Raw genomic sequence first — 15,991 nt, 5'->3', positions numbered from 1 at the left:
AAGTTTTTTTTATCTAAACTTTGGATAAAAATGATTCTCAACTATGTTATAGCTATAATATATGACAGACTGGTTTGATATGCCATCTTACTTTATGCAATATGTGTGTAAACATAGCCATAAGTGTTATTCCCATTCTATGCAATGCATGTATACACTGTGTCTAATTTGCATATTAATGTGTTCTTGGAGCATATTAATGTGTTCTTGGGGCAACATGTAATGAAAAAAGACATCTAATAATTGGGAATATTTTCATAAGAATATTTCATAAGAATATTGATAATTTCTTTCCCTATTCACTTGTTGTGTCTCCAAAATGCTTGATATGCCATGATGCAAGTCCTGATGTCCACTACAGAGGTCATGTATGAAATTGATGCCCGGTTTAACAGAAAATCATATTCTGATATGACATAATTTAATTACTAATAAATACAAAATATTATATTTCAAAAAGAGTGCTACATTTGATCATTCAGTCATTTTAAAAGACCAAGGAGAGGGAGTTTGCATGGTTACACCTCCGAACATTTGATACCTCTGCAAAGCCCTGAATGTGCTTATTACACAACATCCAGACTTAAAACTGTGACATGTTGTCAGAGGAATTTGGTAAAATAATGTCCACTACAGAGAAAAAAACTCCATTACTGGGTCTCAGGAGATGACATATTTTTTTGTGATGCATGTTCATAGTTTTGTGTATCTGAATCTATCTGGGAATCTAAATGACAATGGAGAGAACAAGAGGATAATCAATCGAGAGATAGAGAGAGAGAGCAAGAGAAAGAAAAGGGAGGAAGCAGTAATCTTAGTTCAGCCGCCTGGTTCTATTAGATCAGGCTTCTGGAGGAGTGGATTAGAGCTTGGGTGAAAAAGAGAACTGGAGAAAGAGCCGGGAGATGTCTGATGGGTAGCCTGTCTGTCTGAGATGACCCAGCCTAATGGACAGGTTAAGATGCTCTGTAATCCTTACATGGGTGGGTCAATAATCCAGGCCTTCCCTCTCCTATGCAGAACAGGTCTAGGCCACTTTAGCATCTATTCAAACCGTGTAATGTGAGCCAGTGGAGGGACACGCATGAGAATCCTCCTTTAGTAAACAAGTATAATAAAACACTTAAATCCATGTAATCTAGAGGAAACTGGGGTCGTGGAGTAGAACATGGAAATACCTAAAACATGAGCATTTGAATTGGACGTTCAGTAGTTTGCTTGGTGTCTTTTAAGGTGACACGGAAAGTGTGTGTGTGTGTTTTACTGGGTGAATTGCAGGAGGAGCACAGAAGCTGAGGAACTCATCAGAAACCTGTTTGTATCTGACCTTTCTGCTTTAATGAAATGTCATAAAGATAAAAGAGGAGTAATGTGTGTGTGTGCGCATGTACGTAAGACCTGTTTGTGAGTGTCAGCAGAATATAAGCCTAGATATGTACGTTATACGTTGTCTTCCTCTTTCTCCCTCCTCTTTCTGTCTTTCTCGATGTAATAAAAGGTTAGAAATGCTGAAGCTCCATCTCTCATCACTATTCAATGCTCAGCTACATCGCAGATGCCTAGAGACCACGACTCCTGACAGACTTTCAAGCTAATTACGTTTAATCCTTTCACACTACTGTTCAATTATAAACATTTTCTTTGAACATATTTTCAGTTACAGTACATATTTTCACATCTGGGCCTAGTTCATAAAAGGTTTATTCAATTAAAACATATATAGTTTATACAAATAAAAGAAGGTAACTGGAAAGTCAATATTTCTTGGAATCTAACCAAATCTTTGCACTAGTTTTTTTTTTTTTAGGCTTTGAGCAGAGTAAAGACAAGGACAAGTGTCCGTTGAAAGATAAAACTGGAATAACACAGAAGGCTCTTGTGTCTTTGCATCTCATCTCAGAGCCTTGTGGCCTCACTTGCGTCACCTGATCACTTTTTTCCACCGAGATTTTATTAGTGGATTGGACCTTTTTTTTTTGTATTTTGTATTGGTTCATTTTTACATCTATTTTGTAGCTCAGATTTGTCTAAAAATCTAATATTTATTGGGTCCTTACACTAATAGGGTCTTCTGCAGGAAAATATTTTCTGTGGTGGGACTGAAGAGCCCTCAAAACCCCCTTTTGCTTGTATATAGACCCAGACACATTTAGTCAGTCAGTCAGCAGTCTGAGCCACCTAAGGCTTCAGGAATCTCCTGCCAGCTCAGGGCACTTCCCGCTCAGAACGGCAGACTGGAGAATCAACAAACCCACTAAAACCTACAGTAAACACCACAAACACTTTTATGATACACACACACAGTGGATTTACAAGCAAAATGACTCTGATTATAAGTAACATCTGTTTAAACATTTTATTTCCTTTAAATGCATGCAACAACTAAATAATGAGAGCTGACCATTGCACTGCAACATACCACAACATTTGGTATTTTTCTATGGTGCAGTTTTACGAACACAATTAATTGTTTCAGTTATTTAAAAGGAAATTATTTTCAGACTGATATTGAATGGTTAGGTCATTCCAAAGCTGTATCATTACATTCCAAACATGATTTTTCTTTCTTTTGTGGAAAACAAAAGAAGATTTTCTCTGTAATGTGTAAAATCTGTTATGTTCTGTTTTGGTTTTGTTTTCACTTTGTTTGCCTGAGTTAGTTTCCCTAGCTGTTAATTAGTTTTCAAGCTGTTTCTGTTCTCCTTGATTACGTTTCCTGTGTATTTCAATGACAATGATATGCTTTAAATTTATACGTTTTTTCTTTGAAATCGTCAAAACGATCCCCATTCACACGGACCGTGTAAACGACAAAAAACGCTGTATTCTGCTGCCAATGAAAAACTATACACGTAATACGCCGGTGCGTGATTTTCATTTTCAGAGATTCCTGTTTTTGTTGTTTAAACGGACTCCATTTTCAGAAACGTACACTTTGAAACCCGTTTTCAAAAGTTTACGTTTTCAGGCACCCAAAATACTGTTGTCATGTAAACGAATGGCCAATACACGTAAAAAGTTTTACGTTTTTAGTTGAAAACGGTGTTGTGTAAATGGCCCCTAAGCCTTGAGTTCTTTCTGTTCAGTGTCTGATATTGTCTATGTTATGTGGTTGTGTTGACATTTAGCTCCTGCGATCTCCTGAATGTTGTCTTGTTAGTTTAATAAAGACTGTTTGGTAATGCTTGATATTTTACAGTGGCCTTGTTACACGTTACATGTAGTTACTATAGTAATAACTATAAATTATACAACTATAAATTACATGCAAGTAACCCTACAACACACCTTATCATAACCCTAACTCTATAGTAAGTACATGTAGTTAATTAATATTACTCGGTACTTAAATGTATAATTACACTGTAACAACACTGATTAAGTAATTTCAACTTCAATTACATTAAACTGACTTAAAAATTAGTTGAATCTTGTATAACTTACTAAAAAAAGTTGAAAATAGTTTAACATATTTTGATGAGTTAAAGCAATGTAAAAACATGTTGTCATAACTTATTGATCATATACAATTTTTTTTACAGTGAAGGACACCTTAAAATAAAGTCTAACCGACTGTTTTTGTTTCTCCTTCATCATACACATCATTTCAGCCACCGTGACATTCTGACAAATGTCTCAGTGTTTTTTGTCCTAAGTAAATGGGTTCCTATGTAGCTTAGACCACAAGTCATTCAGGTTTGAAACGACATAAGGGTGAGCAAATTACATTTTTTGGGGGGTTGAACTATATCTCTGATAGTTAACCAGTGTAAATGACATCACAGGGTGAAATTTTATTCAAAAACATGACTTTGTTATCTGATTTTAAGCTTCACATCACACAACACAGAGGATTATTGCTGTGAAAAAAAGGAGGGGAACTGATTTTTGGTGAGTATTTGACCTTGTTGACCATATTTGTGCCAGTGAGAGTGAGTTCTTGTCTTTGTGCATGACTGCAGGCCCTGGGGCTTAAAATCACAAAGCGCTGTCATTAAGAGTTTGTTGATAAGATCAACCAATGCATGCTTAAGGGGTGCACATTTAGTGTTACTAGAGGATTACAAACAGAAATCCTGTTCTAATTTTTATTATTGCACTGTCCATCTCATAATATTTTTTGAATGCAGTTCTACAGGGTAAAAAGATGTGTACAAAGTGTTTGTATATACAGGTTTGACTATATTTTGAGGGCCGACATTTTGGAAATGTCCTACTAATATGGTCAAAACTTGACATTTGAAATCATCCTACTGATATCAACAGGTTTGTGGGAGGATTCAGTTTCAGGGTAATGTAAATATGACTTCCATATAAAAAAAAAAACTTTACTAATGTCATAAAGCCAGTGTGTGCATGTGTTGTTGTGGACATTGATGTGTCAAGAGTTACAGCAAATGTTTATGCCGCACTTAGCTGAGAATGTTAGTGTCCTATGTGTGTTGTATGCTTGTGTGAGCGTGATAGTAAGTGTGTATATGCATTGTGTCTTTGTGTGTGTGTGTGTATCTGTGAGAACCATGTTGAAGCGCTTTAGCGAAGCAGCGTAGCGTGCAGTACAGGAGTGATGTGGGCTGAGCCGACCTGACCGAGCCCCGGCCCTCCACTAATCCTGCCGTTTTCAGGAGCCCTGGCCCGTACTTGATGAGCTTGGGTAAGAAAAGGGGCATCTCTTTCTCCCGCTCGCTTTTCTCTTTTTCGTTCCCTCTCGTTCTTTCATTCTCTCTCTCTTTTTTTCATGCACCCCCTCTCAAACTCCAGCCCTGCCTGGAGCCAGTGCAAATGAATGAGTTCCAAGTGTTTACTCAGCAGTTCTCTCTCTCTCTCTGCTCTTTCTTCACATCTCTCTCTCTACACTGACAGACAGATGAGGTGAACACAAAGATAAATTTCAAACTCTCTTGCAACATAGAAACGTTAAATTGGAATATATTTAGGGTCAGAATTAGATGAGTTGTTTGACTTTATATACAGTGGCTTCAAAATGTTTGGAACACTTGGAAAAAAATGATCGAATTTTAACAGTAAAAGTCCAATTCTTATCGACACTTTCCCTTACTATATATAGTGGAAAATTGTAATAGATCTAATGGGAGATCTAATTTTACAGTAAGATACTGTTAAATGTTCTTTTTCACTTCCAAAATCTATACAAGTGATCTTATAATTTAAAGTAAAAAGCCGTAAAAATGTATGAGAGACCGCTTCCATTTTATGTTTTTTCATTGAAATAACTGTTTCTTAGTTTTTTCATATCAGTTATGTACATTAGGGTTATATCAAATTAATGTTTTTTGCATGATTTTAGTATCGTGTGTTATCACGATGATGTTTTGATTTCGTGCATGACGAATTTTTTTTTTCTGTCCTTCCTGTGTTTTTAGGGTGGCTGTCATATATATATATATATATATATATATATATATATACAGGTAAAAAAAAAACATATTTTAGTAATTTGGTGTAAAACAATATTTTTTTGTACCATACATTTAATTTCAATCTGTAAAATTTAAAATGTTGCTATCGGATTTTATGGTAAAGGTTTGGCAAACACGGCTGCCTCTTTTTTTTCTTTTAACCATAAATTTCTTGGATGGAATTTTTTTTTTTTTTACAGTGTAGAAATGTATGAATGTCATTGCACATTTTTTCAACAATAACCTCACAAAAGTGAAGTTAGACTAAACAAAAAGGTTTGGAATGAGGGTGTCATTCTTTTCTGGTGAACTATCCCCTTAAGTGTCTAAACATCACAGAAAAGTTTTTCCTGTGCCTTTGCTTGAGGTTGCATAAAATCCACAGGATTGTGTATTTTACTTTAATAGCTATTCAGCCATTAAATTTTAACCGCCCATTTAATTCAATACAACCGCCAACAATACCCTGAGGAAGGAAAATCTTACATTTTTACTGGATATTAACATGTTGTAGACTTGTCATGATATAATGCATTACAAACCAGGTCCAATTTATTCCAGCACTTTTTGAAAAGTTGTCAGACTATGTATCTCTGGTGTGTGTGTGATAAGAGAGTAATATTACGGGGATTACCGTGAGATGGTAGGCCCTGGGGCTGGTGGATGAGGGTGTGGGGGAGGAGGGGCTGTTTCCTGGCTGTAGCCCTTGTTTGTCTGCCTGACCTGGCAACACTAGGGGCAGATCCTGCTTGGATACAACCCTGATCCCACGCCTGTCTGAAGCTGTTAGCCTGCCGCTCTGTTCGGCTAGCTAGGCTTAGCGCGTCTGGGCACAGGGGGCCGCCACATGCTTTGTGCTTGGGCAGGGGTGAATGCTGTTTTGGCTTATGACTCTGGTCTTATTCATCCTACCATTTCTTCCCTATCAGTCAGAGCTGAACACTATCCGTCCAGTTTCTCACTCTCACCCACACATCCCTTTTTTGCTCACCCCTACCCAAACATGCATGCGCTTACCGGTTTAAATTATATATTGGCTGTCTATTTAGAAAACTTGCTTTGAGTTTAAGTCAAAGGTCTAGGTAACTTTCTACTCCCTGACCTTCCTGTAGATCCCTTGTGTTGAAAAGCAAAGCCCTGGTAATTCCTTGATAGGTTTAACTATTCATTTACAGCTAAAGAGAATTCTGTGTGCACGCTGTTATTGTCTTTCTGTAATTCGATCAGTGAAATCCTGGGCGAGAAGTTGATGTTGAGTGCTATGATGCTGTATTAGCACCTGCCCTTCTATAGTCTCATTCTGGAGAATAAAAATAAACCAGCAGTATTTTCTTAACATTTTGTAAAGTTTTCACAGCTCAATTGCTGTTTTTAAAAGCTTGTTATTATTTTTCAATTGATGGATTGAGTCGAGATAGTTTGGGAAGTCTCTTACAGCCTTTCTTTGTGTTGTTTCTGTCCTGGATACACAGTGAACCCATGGGCAAACTGTGAGAGCGAGCAAGAGCGAGAGATCAAAGATAGAACTTTCAGTGAGCAACCTGTTCTTTTATTTGTCCTTTCTTGCAGTGTAAAACATTTCAACCTGCTAAAATGAAATTCTTAAGTTTGATTGCAGCCTTTCAAGAGTCTTGAAAGTGGTGCAAATGTGGCAACCTGCGAGGAAAAGTACCACTTTGAACTAAATAAGAAAGACTCATAAACTCAAAAACTGACAAAAATGTAAATGGATGGATAGAAAGTTGTATAAATCCCACAGTGAGTAATAAGTAGTCAACAAATTGAGTATTCATAATATTTTAGATTATTGTTCATATGAAAAAAGCCCTCCTCCGTGAAACTTCAACTTATAGTATTTTGCAGACAAGTATTTATCCTCCACCTCTCAAACCTTTCCTTCCTAATCCTGTCACTCTTAAAACCCCCCAAGTCAGTGGAAGCTATTATGTAAGCCACTTTGCCTTATCTGATATCGCACAATGTATATTCCATATAAGGTCACAAGCAGGTACGACTTCCTTTGTGTTTTTCCTTTAAGGACAGAAGAGGAAATTGTTTATTTAGCTCATATTAATCATTACGGTATTAGAATATCAAAAAGCTTAGAAGTTTAATGTTTCAATTTATTTACCTTTTCCCAATTTGTAACTTTTTTTTTATAACTTTTTGTGAAAAGTTTGTTATATAGTCAGGTTAATCAGGCTACACGTCTTTAAATTACAGGTTCTAAAAATATACAAATTCACCCATCCAAAATTAATTTAGCGCTGATCTTCTGACCTTGCATTCTTTGCTAGTAAGGGGAGAACTGTCACCCAATCGATCGTCACGAGGCGGCCGGTGTCGTCACTGCCCGCTCTATAAAACTCCCCCCGACTCACTCACCTGGTTAGACAAACACCTCTAATCTACAGCTGAGCGCACGCTTATTTTGATAGGCTAGATAATATTTTTACAGCCTGTTTAGTTGGCAAATTGAGAGAATTTAAAATTTTAAAATTCTACTAGCCATAAAAGTTTATAAAAGACAACTTTTATGAATCTTGCAAATTTTTCATATTTCACTGGCATGTGCAACATGACGGCAGAGTCCCAGCACTCGCCAGCCGAGGCGGCCAGTCCAGTGGTGCTGTCTCCCAACGTGAGCCTGGACTCCCCCATACCTCTTCCTTCACCAGCGCTCAACCACCAGGCTCGAACCAAGGACGGTGTTCTCATCAAAGCCGAGCCTCGGGTCAGCAGTCCAAACACCGAGATGGAGGAAGTGGTTTCACTGGGTCAAACCGAAGAACATCTGCCCGCAACTGGCAGCCGGCGAAGGAAAAGGCCAGTGCAGCGAGGTAAACCTCCCTACAGTTACATCGCACTGATCGCAATGGCCATCGCCAATTCACCAGAGAGAAAACTCACCCTCGGCGGCATCTATAAGTTCATCATGGAACGCTTTCCTTTTTACCGCGAGAATTCCAAGAAGTGGCAAAATTCCATACGGCACAACCTCACCCTCAATGACTGTTTTGTGAAGATCCCGCGAGAGCCCGGTAGGCCCGGCAAAGGAAACTACTGGACGCTTGACCCCGCCGCTGAGGACATGTTCGACAACGGGAGTTTCTTGAGACGGAGGAAGCGCTTCAAGCGGACTGATGTAAGTACATATCCTGGATACATGCAAAGCTCGAGCGCTTTCACGCCAACACCGATGGGTAGACAGGCGTACCCCAACACCTTGTACCCGGGTGTGACGTCTAGCTACGGGTCTCAGTTGGCTGGTTCCCCGCACCCGGCGATGCTGCATCACTATCAGGCATCGGCCGGGGTCACGCAAGGCCAGCCCAGGATGTTCAGCATCGATAATATTATTAGTCAGCAGACAATGATGCAAAGCGGAGGAGATCTCAACCCGCAGTCTCTCGGCATGGGAGACTTGGGCGCCATGACCTCTAGCTGTTCCGTGTCAAACTCTGACCCAACCTGCTTTCAGACGCAACAGATCAATCCAACGAGCAACATGCTAAGCAGGAACACGGGATCTCTTGCTTCAAACATGACAACCAGTTACACATATCCCTCCTCGGCTTCGCCTACTCACCTGTCCGGGGTCACGCAGTCCAGCTTCTCTCCGGGAGGTTCACAGGCGTACTGTTCGGGGAACAGGATTTCTCTGCCCTCCGTGCGTTCTGGCTCGTGCGCAGATCATACAGAATCTCTTTTAGCTCTCTCCGGACCATCAATGAACTCCTACAATAATTCATATATGAGACAAGCCAATTTTGCCTCAGGACTGGAGCGATACATGTGAAAACTTCTGCGCTGACAAAGTGTTCCACTGCATGTTAATGACCCCGAGATTGAGTTCATATTCCTGTTGATTATGTAACAAAAGTTTTGTAGATAACGTGTGACTGAATTAACTAGTTTTTGGTATGTGTGTTCAAAAACATTTTGTGTTAAATAAAATGAAGAATTACAGTTCTTGATATGTTGCCTGAAACATTGTTTGACTATATCAGAAGACAAAACAACGCACAGAACAATGTAAATATTATAGGCAAATAAATATGTTTTTGTGTAATCATTTTTCGCTTGTTCTTCATTTAACTGGGCTAACCTACTTTTAAAAAAATTACATTAGGTTTATGTTCGATTTTCAATATCCAATATAATAATAATAGTAGTAGCATAATAATAATAGTAGTAATAATAATAATAATTACATCCATATAGTTTGACACGATAATCGAGATAACACGTATCAACTTTTAACTCCAATCTTTGTTTCATAGTCCAATAACAATTTAAATAATTTGATTTGATTTAGGTTATTTAACATTGGTTAAAATGTTTCTATTTAACCAGTATGAATTATTTTTTTATACATATACATTCAAATAAATAGATATTCGGTCAGTGATAGTGTGTGTGTATATATATATATATATATATATATGTTCTCAAAACAGAATTTAGCCTACATTAGCTCATTTATTGAAACGTTTTGAAGACTGATATTTACGCCTGTAAATAGTAGATATCTTAAACACTATATTAATCTTCTATCACAAATTGTGTACACTAATTTTGCTGGTGAGGGGGCGACATCGACTGGCTATGGGAATAAATGTCTAATAATTTCTTTAAAACCGAGATTTGAAGCATTTCACATAGAATCCACTAGATGTCATCCACCACCAAGTTAAGTCCATGGCTGGGTCTCTAATATGAGAACCTTTGTCAAAAAGCATTGTTAATCATTTTGCACGTCGTAGAAAACGTGTGTTAATTATCGAGAGCCTCGGAACACTCCAAGGTCCTTTACAAGCAAACTGATCTTTCAGTTCTATCACATCATATTTACAATAAATGACAGCATTTTTTTTCATCATTGCAAAGCCATTATAGTCTACTTTATTTCCGAGAGTAAAATGTTTTGTTAAAATTAGCTTTTAAAACAATAAAAGCCTGTAAAGTAGTTTCAAGACTGCGTCCCTTATGGTCCGCATCGAGTAGCTGCAGTGCCATTAAATGCTATATATATATATATATATATATATATATATATAGGCCTATATTTTTTTTTTTTTTTTTTTTACTTGAATTATTATTATTTCATTTGCACATCTACTTTTGAAGCAGTAGTACAACGCCACCCTTTAGCCAACATGTAGAATGTTTTCTTTTTTCATTTAAATTCAGAACGTTATTTATTTAATAAATGTCCACATGGTTTCCATGCTTGGTGGTGTTTTCTATTTCTTTTAATATCGGGGCGACAAACAGCAAGTTGCCTGAATTCAGTTATTTTCCACTTGTAACCATACACTTCGTCTAATTCACATGCGATAGTTTGAGAAATGGGGAGTAAATAGCCTACATTGTAGCCTAAAATAGTTTCAGGCCTCAGTTAATTAAGAGCGCAATATTGGTTATTGAGAAACTAGGGTCCTCCAACTTTTTGCAGTACAAAGTGGATTTATTTTTTGTTTTTATGTTTTATGTCCACAGTAAGAAATTATTTGTGTCTGTTTTGTTTTGTTTGGTGCGGAATGCGGTGTTCAAGCGCTATGATGTAATACAGCGTAGAACCGCGAGGTGGCAGTACTGTGATTAAAAATGTTATAGAGTTACAGCATGCTTTGCAGTCCTTTTATTCCGTGTAAACCCTCGACACATTAACTGGTGAGCCCACTTAAAAGCGGAAAGGAGGAAAAATAGGAATGGGAAGCCAATTTGTCAGTTTCGGCCGAGAACCGACAGTGATTATCTGGTTCTTTTTCAGAGTGTCGCCTGTGGTTTGCACTTTGACATTTATGTTGTGCAGGGCCCTAAAAGTTCACGACATTTCTTTCCTTTTTTTTCTTGTCTTTTCTTTTTTGTCTGAGTAAACGGAAAAGAGTGTCATTAAAGTGTATACACTAAAGAACTATAAATCCTTTATCTTAAGATATTAAGTGCATTAGCCTACATAATGCATAAATGGAAAAAAAATCCTAGATATTTTGAGTCCTATAATTCAGAAATCAAATATAGATTTTTTTTTTTTTTTTTTAAATATGGGACAGTAGAATTGCATGAGTTGCTAACCTGACCTCTGAGTTTGGGCTCCCACATTGCTCCGGTCCTGGCATCGTCTCCAACAAGCAGTTCATGAACTACAGTTTTGAATAATTTTTTTATTTTATTTCTTAACTTTCCTGTTTCCTTTATAACTTCAACATCTTTAGGCCTATAAAACAAATATTTTTTACCAGCAATCAACTAAACTGCGCATGAACAAAATTCTCGAAACGCCCAATTATTTATATCTACTTTAATTAATTTAATACGTTTAGAATAAATAAGTAGCCTACTTATGGGGAAGCGAAATAAAAGAGAAAATATTTGATTGAAAATTTGGTCACTAAACACGCAGAGCATGAAATTTGGCATATCCTGCAGATTTTAATTGGAGGCACAATTGTCTTGGGTTTGTAGGCTACTACTATGAATAATGAGCATAATAAAAAAGAATTCGATGACCGACTCTAATAAAGGTTCTTTATTGGCATCGATGCATGGTTCATAAAGAACATTTAGCATCCATATGATCTTTCCAATGCACAAAAGGTTCTTTATAGTGGAAAAAGGTTCTTTAGAATTTTTTTTAAAAATGATGTCCATACTAAGAAAAAAATGGTTATTTTAAGAACCGTTGACTGAAGGTTCTTCTATGGAGTCGCTGAAAAAAACACCCTTTTGGAACCTTTATTTTTAAGAGTGCGCGCGCGTTCTATGGCGCATATTGCCTGTCATTCGCCATAACACCCATAAGCAATGACGAATCCGAGCAGGTTGCAGAGAGTGTGTGCTTTTTACATTGGCTACGTTAGGAGAGGTATGATAGCTATGCAAAAATCATAATCGGTGTTGTTTTGAATCCCTGACAGGAAAAAAAAGCCCATAAAAGCCCTGAGAATTGAATAACGCCACTTAAAAAAAGAGAGTTCGAACGCAGAGAGATTTTGTATAAGCGCAAATTTCCTTTCATCCTCTTTTTGTGAGCAAATGTTATTATATTTATACACAATTTAAGATATTTTCATGCCAAATAAATAAATGTTATTATTTAAATAGCCCGTACACCTGAAGAGTAGCTAGAACAACTTATTGATTCGTGCCGTTCTGCATTGGTAATAGGCTATAATGCAAATTAATACAAGAAACTTCAAATATTGTGAAATATTTAAATGTGCAATTTACTACGTTATGGTCTGTAGGCTAACTGCTAAATTGACGATTAACTTAGACTAAGTCTCAAAAATATAAAAATGATTTGTCCTTATTCTTGCTGTAGCCTACAATTTTGTGCATAATTAGATATACTGTTGCTTTTAAAATTTATTCGCTGACTCATACAATTTATTGGAACATTTGATTTGTTCAATATTTTTGAAGGATACGATTTAATACTATTCTACTTTGTATGATTGTATATCTCTTTGAACAGGCAAACGAATAAACATCCATCTGGTGATATGCCATTGCTTTTCTTTCTTTAGCCTACAGGCTATATCTTGTTTCTTTGCCATATTATTGATTATTGCTGTAGTATCGTTGCTATAACGGTTAATTTAATAATTTGGTCTTATTGTTATGATGCTGTTTTTTAAACAACAATAGAAAATAAAACATAGTGTAGTAAGCAATGATTTTTAAAAATTAAATTAATGTGTAGACAGTTTATTTGTTGTCATCTTTGAAAAATCCTCTACTTTATTAAAGTTAAGTCGTGCGGATTTTTTTTCTCTGCATTTGATTTGACATTTGACGCGAATGTCAGTTAAATGTTAAACAAGCACACTTGTTAGGGCAAGTTGATAACACTTCTCCCTTGTGCTGCTTTTTTCGGCTGTGAACTTCCCTAGTTCCTGGTTACCGACATGCTGATCACGTGATTATGGGGACTGGATAAATAGTTTTTGGAAGCCGCGCGGGGGTATAGGCTACTTGGAGGCTCTTTCACGTAGGCTACAGCGCTACGATTTAATACGAGAACAAATAGCTTTCTCGGATTATGAAAACTGAAAAGCTAGTTAGTGAATGCATAATCATAATGCTATTCGTATGATCCAAAAGTTTATATTGCATATGGACCAACCTCACACTCCATGAAGAGAAAATCGAGGTCTGAACCGAGTGTCCTGTTCGACTTGAATGCGCTCTGAGCTCTGGACAGTTTTTTGTGTTATGCAAGTCCGGTGTGATACTTTCGAGTCTTCTTTCGTTTTTAAGGTACGTTTTCTATGCGGCTCAAGGACGTGAAGACAACGTATTCTTGGCTTCTGGAGGACGGGAGTTTTGTCGTTCCAGAACGCACAAGTGACTGAGACGACACAGTGCTAGTGCTGGGTGCTGCACGAGACTGGACACGGAACGCGAGAGAGCAAGACAAAAAGACTATCCAAGGATGACTCTGGGGACGGACATGTCGGACAGTTCAGCTCTGTCCGACGACGTGGACATCGATGTCGTTGGTGGGGATATTGTAAAAGAGGGTAAATATCTTCACCATCATCATACTTTTCACTTGGACAATGACTCCGATGACAATCTATCCCAGAATGCGGGGGAGGGCGCAGTCTCTCCGGGTCAAAGCAGCTTGGACTGTCCGGCTGACCGGGTCGGGCCAGAGGATGACAACAGAACCGGTGCGTTAACTGGGGATAAAGCAGGGAAAAATGCGTTGGTTAAACCCCCTTATTCTTACATAGCCCTTATAACCATGGCTATCCTGCAGAGCCCGAAGAAACGTTTGACTCTCAGCGAGATCTGTGAGTTCATCAGCAGCAGGTTCCCGTATTACCGGGAGAAATTCCCCGCGTGGCAAAACTCTATCCGTCACAACCTGTCTCTAAATGACTGCTTTGTCAAAATACCCCGTGAACCCGGTAACCCGGGCAAAGGCAATTACTGGACCCTCGACCCAGAGTCCGCCGACATGTTTGACAATGGGAGTTTTCTGCGCAGAAGGAAGCGCTTCAAAAGACACCAGACCAACGAGATCCTTAGGGACGCGGGGGGATTTCTACCTGGCTTTGGCTACGGACCGTACGGTTACAATTACGGCCTACAGCTGCAGAATTTCCACGCGCATCACCCCTATCACCCACACCACCCGGGAGGTGCGTTCCCTTTCCAAAACGCACATTGTGCTCTCCCAACGCCTTCCTCGATATTCTCCACGCCACACAGCTTGCCTTCGTTTTTGGGTACCGAGCTGAGAAAGCCTTTCTATCCTCAACTCAGCCCGACTCTTCCTGGTCTGGCGCCTCTCAAAACGGACACAAATGGCCCAAGTCGGCCTTCCTTCTCTATAGACAATATAATCGGCGCGGCTAGCTCTCCAGCTTCGCCGTACACCTCACAACCGGGTGGACAGGCTCAGATCTTGGCCATGCTGACTCCCACACTTGCCTCGGCCACGAACCACTTGAATCTAACGCAGGACACGATGCTTCAGCCGGGCACAGAGACTTTCTCGAGCAAAACGTCAAGCCTTAACAATTGCCATTTCTAGAGTGGCAGCAAATAGAAATTGCAGCATCCCAGTTTAATATGGTTGTTTCGTCATTTGCTAAGGTAGGATTTACACTTTTGCAAGATTAAAATGCCGCCCGTTTCATGTTTCTGAATTCTTAAATAAAAGGCTAATTAAGTATATTTATGAACTGTAAATATGTAAGATTTTGAAGAGAGAAACAGGCTGAAGAGAGGAAATTAAGACCATGCAAATAGTAAGCTAAGATTTCACCTTTGGACGGCCAGTGGACCTTTGCCGCTTTGTCCAGAAAGTTAAATAGTTTGTACTCATTGATATGGAATTTCCTCTTTTGGTTGACTTAAATGAAGATTGTTTTAACTATTTTATTGTTTTGTATATTTTGTGAGTTTGTGAAAAGCACTGTCAATAACCGAGACTTTAAACTCAGGATTTACTTGTTTTGAAAGCACATTGCCAGAGACAATAGGGGCTGTAAATAGATTATATATAGGTTAACGTCCCACTTCCCCTAATTCTCTCAACAGAAGTGTTCTGGTGAATTTTATTTTTATTTTATTTCTGTTGATAGATGATTATGTGGTTCTTGGTGTAAATCGCATTACCTCTTTCTGTCTGACACTTGTGCATATACATATTTCATTATTCCATTGAGAAATTATCTGTGAAAAGAATGTTGTTATATGTAAAGAGACAAAACAATGTCCATAGGTCATTTTCTGTTGTAATGGCAAGACAATAAATGTTTGTGAATTTTGAAGATGTTTTCGTTAACTTCTTTTCAATTAGTCTTCGATCAGGCCTACTGACGTTGCCGAACGTTTATACACAAAATAAATAGTTTGAAGTTCAAACAATTATGCGAGTTGAGAAAACAACTAATTTAAACAATTTAATTACTGTAAAATTATATTTATTTATATTTATTATAAATTATAAATTATTTATTATAATTATATTTTTAGCAATAAGAAAGACAATTCAAAGTTATGTTGTTAAAATGTTCGTTTAATGTTTGCTTCCAAAACTGGCATAG

The 15,991-nt window shown here is 37.9% G+C and overlaps 2 protein-coding genes across 2 annotated transcripts; both read left to right on the top strand.

The window, feature by feature from the left end:
* The first annotated feature begins 7,956 nt into the window (after positions 1 to 7,956).
* foxe3 (forkhead box E3) lies at positions 7,957 to 9,495 on the top strand. Its single transcript, XM_077224407.1, has one exon. It carries the CDS (start codon positions 7,957 to 7,959, stop codon positions 9,217 to 9,219), a length of 1,263 nt encoding a protein of 420 aa, XP_077080522.1. The 3' UTR covers positions 9,220 to 9,495.
* Positions 9,496 to 13,396: 3,901 nt separating this feature from the next.
* On the top strand, positions 13,397 to 15,715 carry foxd2 (forkhead box D2). Its single transcript, XM_077222829.1, has one exon. It carries the CDS (start codon positions 13,864 to 13,866, stop codon positions 14,971 to 14,973), a length of 1,110 nt encoding a protein of 369 aa, XP_077078944.1. The 5' UTR covers positions 13,397 to 13,863; the 3' UTR covers positions 14,974 to 15,715.
* The last annotated feature ends 276 nt before the right edge of the window (positions 15,716 to 15,991 follow it).

Source organism: Siphateles boraxobius, unplaced genomic scaffold, assembly GCF_051911475.1.
Source record: "Siphateles boraxobius isolate OS27281-9 unplaced genomic scaffold, OSU_SipBor_1 9, whole genome shotgun sequence".
Classification (NCBI taxonomy): Eukaryota; Metazoa; Chordata; class Actinopteri; order Cypriniformes; family Leuciscidae; genus Siphateles; species Siphateles boraxobius.
Note: the sequence above shows the minus strand (reverse complement) of the source record. Positions and strands in the feature narration are given on the sequence as shown.